The 14,322-nt window shown below is 37.3% G+C and overlaps 1 protein-coding gene across 3 annotated transcripts in view; it reads right to left on the bottom strand.

The window, feature by feature from the left end:
- The window catches only part of NFAT5 (nuclear factor of activated T-cells 5, tonicity-responsive), a 63,477-nt gene that overhangs the window by 13,058 nt on the left and 36,097 nt on the right, over positions 1-14,322 (bottom strand). For all 3 annotated transcript variants that reach the window (XM_014942299.1, XM_014942300.1, XM_014942301.1), the window contains exons 6-11: positions 11,333-11,367; positions 9,217-9,389; positions 5,365-5,499; positions 5,135-5,187; positions 3,936-4,068; positions 3,214-3,291 (exon numbers count right to left, since the gene is read on the bottom strand). In XM_014942299.1, coding sequence (XP_014797785.1) covers positions 3,214-3,291; positions 3,936-4,068; positions 5,135-5,187; positions 5,365-5,499; positions 9,217-9,389; positions 11,333-11,367 — 607 coding nt within the window. The remainder of the gene's footprint in view (positions 1-3,213; positions 3,292-3,935; positions 4,069-5,134; positions 5,188-5,364; positions 5,500-9,216; positions 9,390-11,332; positions 11,368-14,322) is intronic.

Here is a 14,322-nt window from a genome sequence, read left to right as displayed (position 1 = left end):
TTAAGGCTAATGGCAATGCCAAAATTTTGGTTTTCTTTCATTTCATATCTTTCCAGACCAGGACAGCCATCCACCAACAGCTTAAACTACAAGCATAAAAGACATCTTTCCACAAATTATCAGATTTTAAACTTTACTACACTTTAACTGTACAACTTCTCTATTTCATTTTGAAAAATGTCTGTTTTCAGATAACCATGTGAACAGAGTGCTCAAAGCATTCAGACTGTATTTTTACTTTGTTAAAGGACTAATCAAGCCAACACTTGATAAATCTGCATGCCAGCTCTGCTGCAAGAGCATGTTGTTATTTTGCCTTTCCAATGTCTATTTTTTCTATTTTTTTTTTTTAAGTAGAAAGGTGGCTTCTTAAAATTAATTAGATATTTTTAGTTTTATTTTTAATTTTTCCTGAACCACATAAAGAAACATTACATAAGCTGAGATTTTTGCTGTAAATAAAATTAGTTTTCTTGATTTCAAATACTGCTGAAATTGAGCTTAAAACAAACCAACAGGAAAGCCTGTAAAAAACCCAGTTCCATAAGTACTTTTTAAAGTAAGTTAAAGAATTAATCTTCAATATAAAGCAACACACCTCCATGCTTTAAACAAATTTAAATCCTGCAACAACGTGGCAGTAAAATTACTGGAAATTTATATCAACAGGATGCCACGTCCTCAGTAACTGTCCTTGTGTGTTTATTTTATGTAAAATGGAAGACACCCTCCTGAAATGTAATTTTCTGTCTAGCAATAAATTCTCAGCTGTCAGTATGGCAACAGTTGTCAATATACCCACAGCCAAATAAACTCTTTCCCTCCTTCTGCTAACTCACAGGTTTGGGGTGGCTCCAGAAGCCCCATGACCTGACGTGCTGGGCTGTGCTGCTGGCAGGGAATGCAATTTGAGTGAGACTATTCTAAAATAGGTCTACTTCAGGACAGCTAGTCATACAGTGCATTTAAAGACAGCAGTCAGTGTTTTTCTATTACCATAGGCACAATTTAGAAGCTTTTCTCTTCTATGTGCTTAATCATGTTGCGTTCATCAAAAAAAATAAAGAAAAAAAATAAGCAAGCAATTAAAAAACAATCCCAATGGTACACAGATCAGATTCTAGCAGTGGCATGTTCGTTCACAGCACCATCTTTGGTGGGAAGAACGAAAAAACCCTGAGATGAATCATGAAAAAGAAGTTTCAAAAGCAAAGAAACATTGTTGGTTTTAGTCTTTTACTATGTTTTTGTAATAGGCTTGGTTTAGAACCTCTCAATAGTTACCATCTTATCAAGGCATACACACCCTCTTTCCCTTTTCTCCCAAAGCTGGCAACTGAAACCATCATTAACCACTTAACAACACTCCAGCGCTACTTCCATCTTAGAAGGCGAAGACCTGAACTACATGGTTGTCCATACACCTTCATCTTCATCAAGTTCTACAGAACAGCTTAGATTTATAAATTAGTTGTCTTGAAACATAATGTGCCATTGAAGTCTGTCAAATCTGCAGTCTCTTAAAATGTTAGAGCCAAGAATCTCTAACGGCTTTGGGAAGCCATGTTTTGTTTTCTTACATATGCAGATGTTGCAATAGAAATTATTTTAAGGAATATTCACAGATACTTGAGACAAATATTCAAATTGCCAGTGATAGGAAGAGAAAGGCCTTGTAGCTCAGTACGTAACTGTACGTGTCCCTGCCAACAACAGTTTATTCTATTTGGCCAGGGCTGCTGGAAATGATGCCACTTAAGAAATTATGAATTCTAGGATTTTGCTCCCAGTGAAAGGAAACAGGAAGGACGTGGCAGCCTGCTGGATCCCCACCTGGTCTTTACGATTTCAGAACAGTGAGGAAAGACGGGTTGGGACATGTGCAGAGACAAAGTACATAAAGCAGATGAAACTGTCTGACCTCTGATTCATTATCAACCTACAGTAGAATAGGTAAAGGAATGAACTGTCAAAAAGGAGCTGGCTAGCAGAAAACCCACCCAGGAAAGTAAATTAAGATTTATTGCCTCAAATGGAAGACACGAAGCAACAGAAACAGCATGTTGTTTTCTTATGCACAGCAGATATTCTCCTGAAGCAGCTGGTATATTCCCTTAGTTAAGCCTCTGTACAAGTCTAAATGGATGGCAGGCTTGGCCTGATACATCAGTTATTATTATCCTCTTCTTTTCAATCTTGCTACTAGAAGTCTTACCAGTCCTTTTATCATGTTGTTTCATTGCCCTAAATATTTTCACATATTTCTCCTCCAAATACTCTCTGCAGGTTGAAACTCATAGTATCTTGTATTATCCTCCCTAACAAGCTGTAAAGTCAACTTGTAAATATATCGCCTGCCAAGACCAAGCTATTAACTTCAAACATGAGCTTCACCATTTTAACCTGAAGCTACGGATTCCTATCAAACTTGTGATCACATTGTTAATTTGCTTACCTTTCAACCTGCTTTCTCCAGAGCCGGTTATGGAAATTTCCATTAAGCTTTGTACAGTACCACAGCTTTAACAATCAACTAGAAAACATTTCCTTCCTCTACTTTATTTCAATATCAGAAGGATCAATTCACTTCACACTTAAACCCCAGGCAAACTTAGAACAAAGTGACAAACCTTGCATGGTCAGAAACAAACAAACAAAAAAACCCACAAAACCACGGCACCTCACTGAAGGGAATAAATTGAAATTGCCAGAATTAGCACTCTTAACTAGACGCACTGATAGCAGTCTCATAAAACCACTGGACAGCTTCTGAAAAATACCAAGTGGGCACGTTCATGTTTTCAGTACTCCGCTCTCCCCCCACACACACCTTTATGTGTGTTTTTGCTTAAATTACCATTAGACAGTTTCTAAATAATTCGTATTAACTGCCATTTTAGTCTTTCTTTTTTTTCTTCCCTTGCAAGTGTATTAAATGAAGATTAGGCTGCTGGGCCTGTGGCATGAATACAAAATACTCTTTTTTTTTTTTTTTTTGCAAAGTTTTTGTTCTATACTAGAACATGTTAAAATATACTGAGAATACAGCTGAATTAAAATATTCAGAATCAGAAAATAAACCTCAGTGTAAGAATACGGCCAGATTTTATATGCACAGACTTATCTTCACAGGATGTCTGATTCATAACTCCAAATTTGGGTAGGAATTTATAGTTAAATCATTAACAACAATGATAAGAATCAATTTAGTACCTTTTATAGCCTCTTCAAAAGAACAATGATGGGCTGGGCTGGAGATTTCCTTCTTCACGTTAACATTCAGAGTACCAGCTGTTGAGACAAAACACATTGAAACTTCCTTATGTTAAAACAACAAACAAGAAAAAAAAAACCAACAAAGCAAACCAAAACAATTAGTTATATCTTAAAGAAATTAGGGTTCTTTGAAACCCAGAGAAACATTCTGAGTTGTACATAAACTTTCTGTTTGTGGCTGTGAATGCACCAGTGATCACAGTGCCCAAAATGTCATTTTCACTTCCAAAAAATGAAAGAGCCAGTCAGCAATCGCACTGTGTATTGTAATATAGAAAAATAAAAATACATTATATGGTCAAATGTCAACATTCCTTAGGATAAAGCTTGGTGCTGGTTTTTGGTTATATTTGGTGTGCTCTATGTAGCATGTCTACTTTTTCTCCTGCTCAATTTTGAACCTGATACTAGAAATGGATGCTACTTTATAAGAACAGCTGTCTCCATGCAGCTGAAATTTGAGCTACTTGACACAAATGAGAAAACCCAAGCCTTTAGATTTTATTATTTAACATAGCAAACCTTGACAGCAAGAAGAGTTTGAAAAGATCCACGTTACTTAACGCTTCTGCTGTATGGACTAAATATTATGAAATCAGAAATGAGATGAAATGAGATAAAACTGTTCATTCCTTCCCTCAGTTTTCTATTTTACTTACATGTATCTGGAGTGTACGTAAATGGTTGCACATCGTGTGATCTTCCAGCATTGGTCACCACATATATTCCCACAGAAACAGCTGAGGTTATTTGCTGGTCGTGATATGGTGGCACCTTTACAATAAGGTGATTCTGCAATGCAAAATAATAATGAGAAAAAAAACCAAACCACATTAGAAATCTTACTTTGTTACTATTGACCTTAATTGTACTAACATCCATCAAAACAGACAGACAAAATACCATAAAAAACAAAGACACTGGGGGAATCGTAATCAGGTTACAGTTTCAGTAACTAATTTGTGCTAGAAGAGATAATTGAATAATCTGCCTATATGGATCCTCATTGGCAACTTACAGCTTAAATAGAAAGTGAAGAAAGGAAAGATATATAAAGTCCAGCACTTTAAACATAAGCTTATGCCTAACATGCCTTACTGAACTGCAATCAGTTTGCCATCAAATTCTGCTGGACTCAAGTAGCTTCACTGTTCTGCTGAATCAGATCTTTGTATTCAGTGTGAACAGATGGAGGATGCAGTTTCGTGTTACACTTAAGCGGATTTAAGACTGAGCAGACATCAAAAAATAGGCTGGTAATCATTCATCAAACAGTATTAACGGTGAGTGATCTGTCTATTCCCCAACTATCTACCCCACTAGAAGTGAGAAATCATTTCTACCAGCACATGGTGGAATACTGCCTTCAGAGGTGGGAGCAAGATGACATTTGTCAGACATTATTTACATCTAAACTTCTCTAGTTTCAGGCCAATAGTCCTTAAAGACACTTAGTTGTGTCAAAAAGAATAAACAAATATTTTGCACATTTGAAAGCAGAACAGAAATTCAGTCAAGTATACACACAATAAGTTGTAATCTAATGTGTCCTTAGGAAAGCTGCTGGAAAACTTTATTAGGTCTTTTAATTACATTGTATGTAAGGGCACAAACTTGCTCACCAAGTTCAGATACCATGCTCCTACTGCGGCATCTAAGTTCTCAATTAGAAATTGAACAATTATACTTGTGTAAACCCAAAACAATGCCATTCCACCAGACTCTCTAAAGAACTTACTTGACAAAAAGGAGTATTATTTTGAGAAATACACAGAAAGAGGGAAAGGCTTATTCAATTTTTCTTTGGAAACGGAGTCAGAGTCTTTTTTTGGTAATAATAATAAAAATACTTAAGTACCTGATGAAATAATTCCATGTCTATTTCAGCTTCTGCCTTCCAAGAATTCTCATCTAAACAAAAGTTAAAAAGCATAATTGATTGCACATCCATATAAAGCAATAAAGCAATTTATTTTAGTGCCTTTGATTCTGCCTCTCAGTTTGTTCTCTACAGCTAAACCTTATTAACCAACCTAAGCCCAAATAGGTTCTCTTCAGCACCCCAAGCATTACTGCTTTCACACTAACCAGAAACATTCTCTTGGAAAATCACTTTTGTTCCCTTTAGGAAATTCTTGCCAATCAGAAAAACTTCCTCTTCACCCTTCACTGAACAACTGTGCAGACTTTTCTTTAGGATCTCTGGAACTCCTGCTGGTTGAGCTGCAATTGAAAAAACACATAGTTTGAAATCAAGAAGATATTAACATCTAGAACAAAAAGCTTTTGGGTTAGTACTAGGGGATCTTTAATGACTCTTCCCACACAAATCCATCCTTAAGCTAAAAGGACATTTTTAGAAAGCTTATTTTGTTCTGCTATGCAAGAGGGTAGAAGTAGTAGTTCCCATATTACCTGTTTTTTCACAGATTTTTTTTACATGACGTAGCTTTCTGGCTGGTGCAAGAACTAACTAACCCAGGGCTTTGAGCAACCTGCTCTAGTGGGAGGTGTCCCTGCCCATGGCAGGGGGGCGTGGAACTTGATGATCTTTACTAGTTCCCATATTACCTGTTTTTTCACAGATTTTTTTTACATGACGTAGCTTTCTGGCTGGTGCAAGAACTAACTAACCCAGGGCTTTGAGCAACCTGCTCTAGTGGGAGGTGTCCCTGCCCATGGCAGGGGGGCCTGGAACTTGATGATCTTTACAGTCCCTTCAGACCCAAACCATTCTATGATTCTCTGACTTTCTAGACCTATATAACATCAGCTAATACAAATGCTTGCAGGAATTGCATCTCTGTAGTTGGGGATTATATCAATTTATATCCTACGAACGAGCAAAGAACACACAGCTTACAGATACACACCCCTGGAAACCTCTGCCTCTCAGCCACTGAGATTCAGACAATGATTTATATAACATTATTACAAATTATCTTTGCTGCAAACTATTTCTATGCTTCTTAAACCATAAATCAACTAAGACCATATGCGCAAAGTGAAAACGAACCTCAAAGACAATTTAAATAGAGACATACATTCTAAAATAATGTATTTTGAGTTTGTCACATTTAATATGTTATAAAACAATTCCAGTTTCTAATAAAGGTTTCTCAAACATCTTTTCCATTCACCATAAAATCCTACTGGCATAAGCTTGTACTTGTGCTTTGCACCTCCGTGGCCCACTTGTAGTGTTTAATAACAGTATTCTCTGGGCTTACTACGTAGACCAACATACATACTGTAACACTCCAAATTATTTAATGACCTTTCAGAAAGGATTTTTCTACAACTGTTGCAGCAGGTTCCTAGGCAACCGTTACGCAACTACTAAATATGCTCAAGGCACATGAACTTCTGAAAAGAGTAACTGGATATAGGTTTGCTAACAAGTTATCAAAGCCTATTTAAATCATAGGCTTTAAATAATGAGCCTGCATCTTTCCTATGGTTTCAGGAACATTATTGAAACTTTGACAGCAGTATTAGCTAAAAAATACAACATAAACGGGCTCTGGTGAGTGAAAATTGTAAACCTTATTACGAGAAGATCAGGGTACACATCCATAGTAAGATGTATGTGGCAAACAAACCAGACGTAATGTGCTGGAAGAGATGATTTATATAAAAAAGAAACTTAAACAACAAAATTATATGCCCAGTTGATCAGCCAGTGTATATGTACCAGCATTATTTGGTTGGCTACTGCAAGTCACCATAACTTTAGAGTAAGTTAAGACATGGGAATAACAGAATCTGGAAAAAAAAGTCTGGAAAGATCCTCAAAAAAAATTCCCCTCTCAACCTTTACGGTTCTACCCACATCATTCTTCAGAGCATTTTGTTCCTTTGTTTTAGACTTCCAGCAATGGAGATGCTATAAAATTGCTGGGCAGTCTCTTAGCAATTTACACAATTAGGAAGATTTTCTTCACAACTGACCAAAACCCATCTTGCTAAAAACTAAATCAAATTACTTTTTACTGTATTTATTTTTAGAACTTTATTTACACTGGAACACTAGAACATATATTGAAACACTGGCCCATTTTGCCCAGAGAGGTGGTAGGTGCCCCGTCCCTGAAAACATTCAAGATCAGGTTGGACAGAGCTCTGAGCAGCCTGATCTAGTTGAAGATGACCCTGCTCATTGCAGGGGAGATCTCAAAACACAGCTATTAATGTTACTGGTATAAACAGATGCATTCAACAGAATGAAGACTGCAAGGGACCCATAAACCAATATTGGAATTGCCTTACCAACAAGCTAAGCAGGCAGTGCATCAAATACAGCTTTTTTAGAATCTAGACCTATCTTAAAATCAGTCTGTAAAACATCTCAGACTCTCAGCTTCTTCTTACAATAGCAAGTTTTGAATTGAAAACACTACATAATTTCCATTCCCATTTCTGCTGTGATTTAAATAATTTTATCTTTAACCTGTAAGTTAATGATACAAACAAAATATATACAGAAATAGCTTTTGGAGATTTTACAGAAAATGTTTTTTTTTTTTTCCTCTTAAATCTGAAAATGAAGATCAAATACCACAATGCTATACTGACTGGAATGGAGCTACAGAGACAACCATATTTCTAGCAAAAGTACTTATGTATTTTCCAACAAAAATGTGTAGTTCTGAGAACTACACCACTGGAAAAATTTAGCAAAAGATTTTGAAAAAAAAAAAAAAAATGGCAGGAGAAGGAAAAAAAGATGGAAGGGAACACCTCAAGTAGGTCTTCCTGGAAGAGCACCCCAAACATCAAACCATTGCCTAAAGCTTAGAAACAAGATGACTGAAGAGAGGAGAGTCCTCCCCTGCATCAGCAGTGACACATCTTTGGTTATGACCCATTTCAGGGTTTCCTGCTATCCCCAAATCTTGCAAAGGGGCTCTCTGTGAGAGCAGAGCACTGGAAGGAGAGACAGGCTACATGACACATCTGCCGAATCGCCCGTTGCCTGCAGCACTGGAATTGCATGGTGGTATCTGATGTGGAAGCTCACATGTTTTTAATTATCTCCTCTTCCAATCTGTTCTTTCACTGGCAACAGAGCAGTGTAGTTTAAGACGAGTTGAATGGGAGCCCTGACACAATAGGTACTGACAGTGTTTAGAAAAAAGAAAAAACCTAAAAACAATAACTTCTTTTTACACAATGGAAAGAGCTCAACACAAGCACACAGCAGCTTGCATAATCATACTATATTCCACGCATGAAGATAAAGCTTTCCTATCATCTTGTTCATCAAGAAGTACCAATAATCCCATCAACAGCTGTATTAAACATGTGTCCCTATCTCTTCTCTTTGGCAGATGAACAGAATTCCCTGTAAATAGAAGTCACTACAGAGGGTATATGCACAGGCAGCCCCTGATGTATTGCAGTCTCCTCTGACTTCATTTCCCTGTTGTTCTGTATAACATAACCATTCCGTGCAGCCATCTGTGCTCAGTGCTAAGCAGAGCATTTTAAATAAAAAGCTATAAAAAGTTTCATTCTTGCACTGAACCAGAAGAGATTCGGGCTCTGGCCCAATGAACTACCATGATTGTAAAGAGCCATTCTTACTAACTTATTAGTAAGTCCCTTCTATCACTGGATGCTGATGAATGTGACAACACAGAAGAGATTAAAACCTGTATCAAAAAAAGTCATACGAAAAGTTCAAAGCAATCATGTAAAAAATTCTGACCTTTTAGAAGGCAAAAATTCATTTAATAAAAGTTATAACTGCTTTTAAGTACTGGTTAGTCATTTAACTAATCTGCACTCCAAATAAAAATCAATTCCTGTGATCTTAGCCGTAGCAATTCTCAAACAATCACAGATTAACACTGAAGGTTTTTTCCCCCCCAAGGATTTTATGACAATTACACTAAAATCCAGAGTCCTCTAATACAAACTTTTAATTTTGATACTTACTGCACAAAATTGGGGAAGAAGGTGTCTGAAGAGTCAAAGTTGAACCATCTTTGCGAGTGATGTTAACACGAAATACCAGCCTAGCACGTGTGCTTTTTTTCTTGGAACCAGCAATCCCTATCCTAGCTTCAACATCAGCATTTCTCAGCTTCAGTATTCCCACGCAGTCAACCCTAACAACACAAAATAGTTGAGAGTTTAATAGAGTTTAAGAAGTTCATCATCACTTGCAATAATCTTTCAACTAGTTACACAAGCCACAAAGTCAAAACTCTTGAAGTAATTACTGAAATATTGTTAGATTATGTTTTTTATTTACATGAAATCTCTATATGACCTTTCCCATTATAAAGCCTGGTTTTCAATTCATCCTTGCATAATCTGGATGATGAATCATGGGAGGAAGGAACAGGAAAGCAGTATAAATAAAACAGGAAATGCAATGTAACAAAGTAATTCTGGTAAGCATTCAGTTGATAATCACAGATCTTCATTCTTCCATTCCTGGAGCTAGATCTGAGTTTGTAAGATTATGACTACAAAATATTCTGTGTTCACTTAAAGCAGTAGTAGAAGAAAACTTACTGTAGTCATATTATTTTTTTTATGCTCAGTGGAACTTGGAAGTGACAGATAGGTCATACCATAACTGTGGTCCTATGGGAAATGTATACAGGGCCGGGGTGAGAGACTGATGCAGTGCTACCTTTCAGAAAGACATGCTAGGTGCAAAATGATTTTGAACAAGAAACAAACCAACTCAAACACAGCCCGATGTGTTAAGAAAAAGAATATTATAAATTTACCAGGTTCTTAGGCCCTACATCCAAGTACCACAGGGGACCCCCTGATATCCAATTTGAGTAGAACAAAATTTTGTGCTGCATAAAGGGCCAAAAAGAAACAGCTAGGGAGTGGAGGGGAGAGTGTGATTGAGAAGGTGGCACTGGCATTACCATCAACAGAGAGGTGCTACAGCATCACTGAAGCACTAGGAAGATTTCTTTTGAGACATCAAGACATCTTTTGAGAAAATAGCCTAGGCAAAACTTTTGTTCATAGATCATTCCAAATTCACCTTTCTAGTATCTCTATATTTGCATGTTTTTACATTAACACTTGAGAACAATTATAAAATTACTCTCTAAGAGGTAGTTTCCAGACTTATCATGGGAATATATTTTATATCAAAAAAATCAAATTGATTCAGTCTATTAGCAAACTGTATTATCCTGCTTAAGAAGCGGATACTGTACATTGAAGAAACATTTCTTCTCTTGAAACAAGACAAGCTTCTAAGAAAATAGTGGCAGCTTTCAACCACATACCCATTAAAAGACATTCTACTGAAAAGAGTACTTTGAAAGAAGATCACTCCCTGTCTAAATATTAAGATACATATGAAAAGCTTGTATCTAAAGGTTCTTGGGAAATCTAACCCACACAGGTAGATGAGGTCATTTGCTCAGCAATTGACTACAGTTAATTACTGCCATCAGACAGAACACATCCCTTCTCAGCAGCAGCCGTGCATTGCCTACACACGTCTGGAAACTCTCCAAAACAGTGCCCATACTTGACTAGACAAGCTCTGTAAAGACAGCAAAGCAGGAAGCTTCCATGACAAAGGACTATCTGGTGGAAACGACAGAAATGGAACAAGCAAAGCAAGAGACAAGAAAAGCTAGCGTTTAGCCTCACTATCCACAATTCCCAGCCTTTTGGACCCAAAGGGATCTGAAGATCCCAATATTCTCCTTCCCTCTTCTCATTAGCAATTCTGTACTTGTTAAAAGACAACTAATAGAAACAGTGACCAGCTTACAGCTGACGTAATGCTTGAATATGCACATTATTGTTCAAACAGAACATGAAACTAATGTAACAAAGTTAATTGATAAACTTTTAGGAAAGACCAAATTAAGCATTACATAGAATAAACACAAACTGAGAACACGATTTAAAACTCTTCCTTAATACATGTAGCTTCACTAAGTGCCTGGTGTGTGCCAAGATGGTCAGATTTTTAACTGCTAACCAGTCCAATTGAAAAAGAAAAATCAGTTTCTGAAAACGAGCTAATAAATGAAAACTTTTTTTAAAAGAAGCAACTCACGCAAGTGTCATGTTGTTGCTTGGGTCCAGTCCGACCTCAATAACAGTAGTCCCCTCGATGTCCACTTCTTTACAGGGAGTAGTGTTTCTCCCAGTAACTCTGCAGGCCTGGTAGAACCCGTGGGGCTTCACTCGACCGGAGTCGTTACCCACGAATACCTGCAGCATCACTGGCTCGTTGTGACCTTCCAGCTGAAACAGAGCAACACGAGTTAAATATTTCAAATGGCCAGCAATGCCTCTTCATTAAAACAGAAAACATTTTATGCAGCTGAATTTGAAGTGAATCTGCTCCCAGTGACTCTGGAAAAAATCCTAAAAGAAAAAGGAACAAAAATTTTTCATCTAGTTTATAAACGAAATACTAATATTTCTTATCTTTTGTCATTTGTTCTTCCATCAGAAGACAAATCAGTCATCTAATAAACATGTGAAATGATTTTTTTAATCATTATTATTAATATTTTACTTTTAAACCAGCTTGAATCCTATCTTTCTTCACAAAACTATCCCAACTTCAACTTTCAGGTCTCTTACGACCCCTTACTCTCACCCCAACTGTAACAATTTCCCCATCTCTTCCCAGAATACTCCTTCCCCACCAGCATCTACATCCACCACTCAACTGAGAAAGAGAACATTTGCTGTGGCTGGCTCCAAAGCTGATGAGAACTTGTTGGTCAGTACACGCCTGCCGATCAATCAATTAGCATGCTACACTTCCAGGATCCCATCTTCATGCCAGCCGCACCTTGTAATCTTTGTGAAACCAGATTAAAATTGACTAATCCAGTGGCTTTGCAAGTATGAGTCAGAACAGGATGGGGGGAAAGCAGAAGGAGGAACAGGATGAATGATTGTATAGTCTAACCACGCAAACCTAGTTTGCCTTCAGACACCAAAATAAAAATTGAAAATGGCAACTTAACATCTCCTACTTAAAGTTTATGAATGATGTTAGGATTCACTGCAACACTTAATAAAAGGCAGGTCAGACATACTTTGAACGTAATGATTTAGCAATCCTCCTGCAATCCAGTGTGCAACCACAACTATCTCAGAACATGTTAGTGAAAAATGCATTAGTTTTTATAAGATTGACATACTAGCATGAAAGGGTTTGTGACCTTTTAATGCTTTTTTTATTGGCAGAATCCCACTGTGGTGCTACTTACTAAAAATGCTCTGACATAAAGGTAAAAGAAGTCTCCAAGTAAACCTGATCATCATATTACAAAGTAACCTCTCTTATTCTTTTTAGGTAATAGAAGAAAAACATTCCAAGTAAAAAGAAGCACTAGATCACTGTCAAATTTCCAGGCCAGAGATGGAAATTCTTTGCTACAGCATTCTAGGAGGAGATTCAAAAAAAAGTACTTTTAATGTTTTCATTAAGCCGTAATTGTTGCTAGAGGATTTCTGGGTGACAATGTTATGTTTCATCCTACGCCTGGAAGACCAGGCAATACCTCCAGAAGAGAAGAAAGCTCAACCTTTATTAGTAACGTGATGCAAATGAGAGCAGAATCCTTCAGAGGATCTCTTAGGGGATTAGTCTCTGGCACACTTACAGAATTTAGTTCTGGAGTTCTTAGCTAGTCCAGGGAAAAAACAAAAGAAGTAATTCAGCAAATACTGATAAAATCATAGTATGCTCCTCATGTTCAAAAGGAGGAACTAGCTTACAGCAGCTAGGTGGGTTATGATCTATGAATGTCTAAAGATTTCTGGAGGTGGCCTAGTACAGGATCCCACATGCGAACCACGGGCTGACAGACAGAGTTCATATCAAAGACCTTAAAAGCCAAGAGAGCATGAATAAACAAAAGACCATGAAAACACCTAACAAGAGAGAACTTATACTCCATCATTGAATCTCTTTTACATAGAAAGCTAAATAAATGGTCTTTGTACCATGTCACCAAGGTCTCCTTGGCTAGAAACAGCATCACTAGAGCTAACCAGCGCTGCTTTTCTTCCCCACTGTCCCTGTTGGAAGAAGATATGAAAGGTGTGCAAGAGCATCTCTCATCATCTGGATGGTAATGCTCCAGCTTCGCAATACTGTTAGCAAGACACCATGAAAATCTGCTACTGATGGCTGGAATACCTCTGCTGACACCTTCCAGTCAGGATAATCTTTCTTTTGCCAGACAAGCCACTTGACTAAGGTTTATACAATTTTAATGTTGCGTATTGATTGTAGATGCTGTAGTTCTAAGTCATCAAGTAACACGGTTTTCTTTAAAGGGCCACAGAACCTAGTTTTTTTCCTCAGTCTGCTTAAGAATGATGCATCTCAATGGTTGCCTATCACAGGTGCTGCCAGAGAAGAGCAAACACCAGATCTCTACTGAACTAGCAACATTTTTACACTATTCTTCCCCACCTTTAAAACACCCCAACCCCTCCCTCCCCAAATTATAAAACAAAACCAAACACCTCTTGTCCTTTATATATATTTTTTTCCCCTAGCTCAGATTTCCTGAAAATCCACTGACTCATTTCGTCTGTCCAACCCTGGCAGTCTTGTATATGCAGGGTATGAATTAGTGTGCCTACTGGTTAAGCAAGCTTGAGCTTCCAGGAATTCAGTAACATGAGACTCTTCCAAACAGAATTTTCACTGATGGGTGCTAAAGGGTAACTGGGAAAGGAATTAAAAGGAAATTCAGATGAACAAAGGCCCATTAAGAAAATTCACATAAATGAGCACTAAATCACCATAGCAACAGGACTATATGAATGGATTCTTTCCTTATGAAACTTCACTGGATTCCTACACTACTCAGGAGGACTGAGTGAAGTGTTGGAGATGTTTCTAACACTGTTGAACTGGACTTTAAAGATAAATATACTTCTATACTGTCAGCAGTAGTTAGCACAAATTTTAAGGGCTGTATCCTAAACAAATATTTCATTGTGGACCTGGTAAATAACTTTGGATTGAGAACTGCTTTGCTGCTTTCTCAAAGTGGTACAACTAAGAAA

This window comes from Calidris pugnax, unplaced genomic scaffold, assembly GCF_001431845.1.
Source record: "Calidris pugnax isolate Ruff unplaced genomic scaffold, ASM143184v1 scaffold28, whole genome shotgun sequence".
Lineage (NCBI taxonomy): Eukaryota > Metazoa > Chordata > Aves > Charadriiformes > Scolopacidae > Calidris > Calidris pugnax.
The sequence above is the reverse complement of the archived record's forward strand: the minus strand, read 5'-3'. Positions and strand labels throughout refer to the sequence as shown.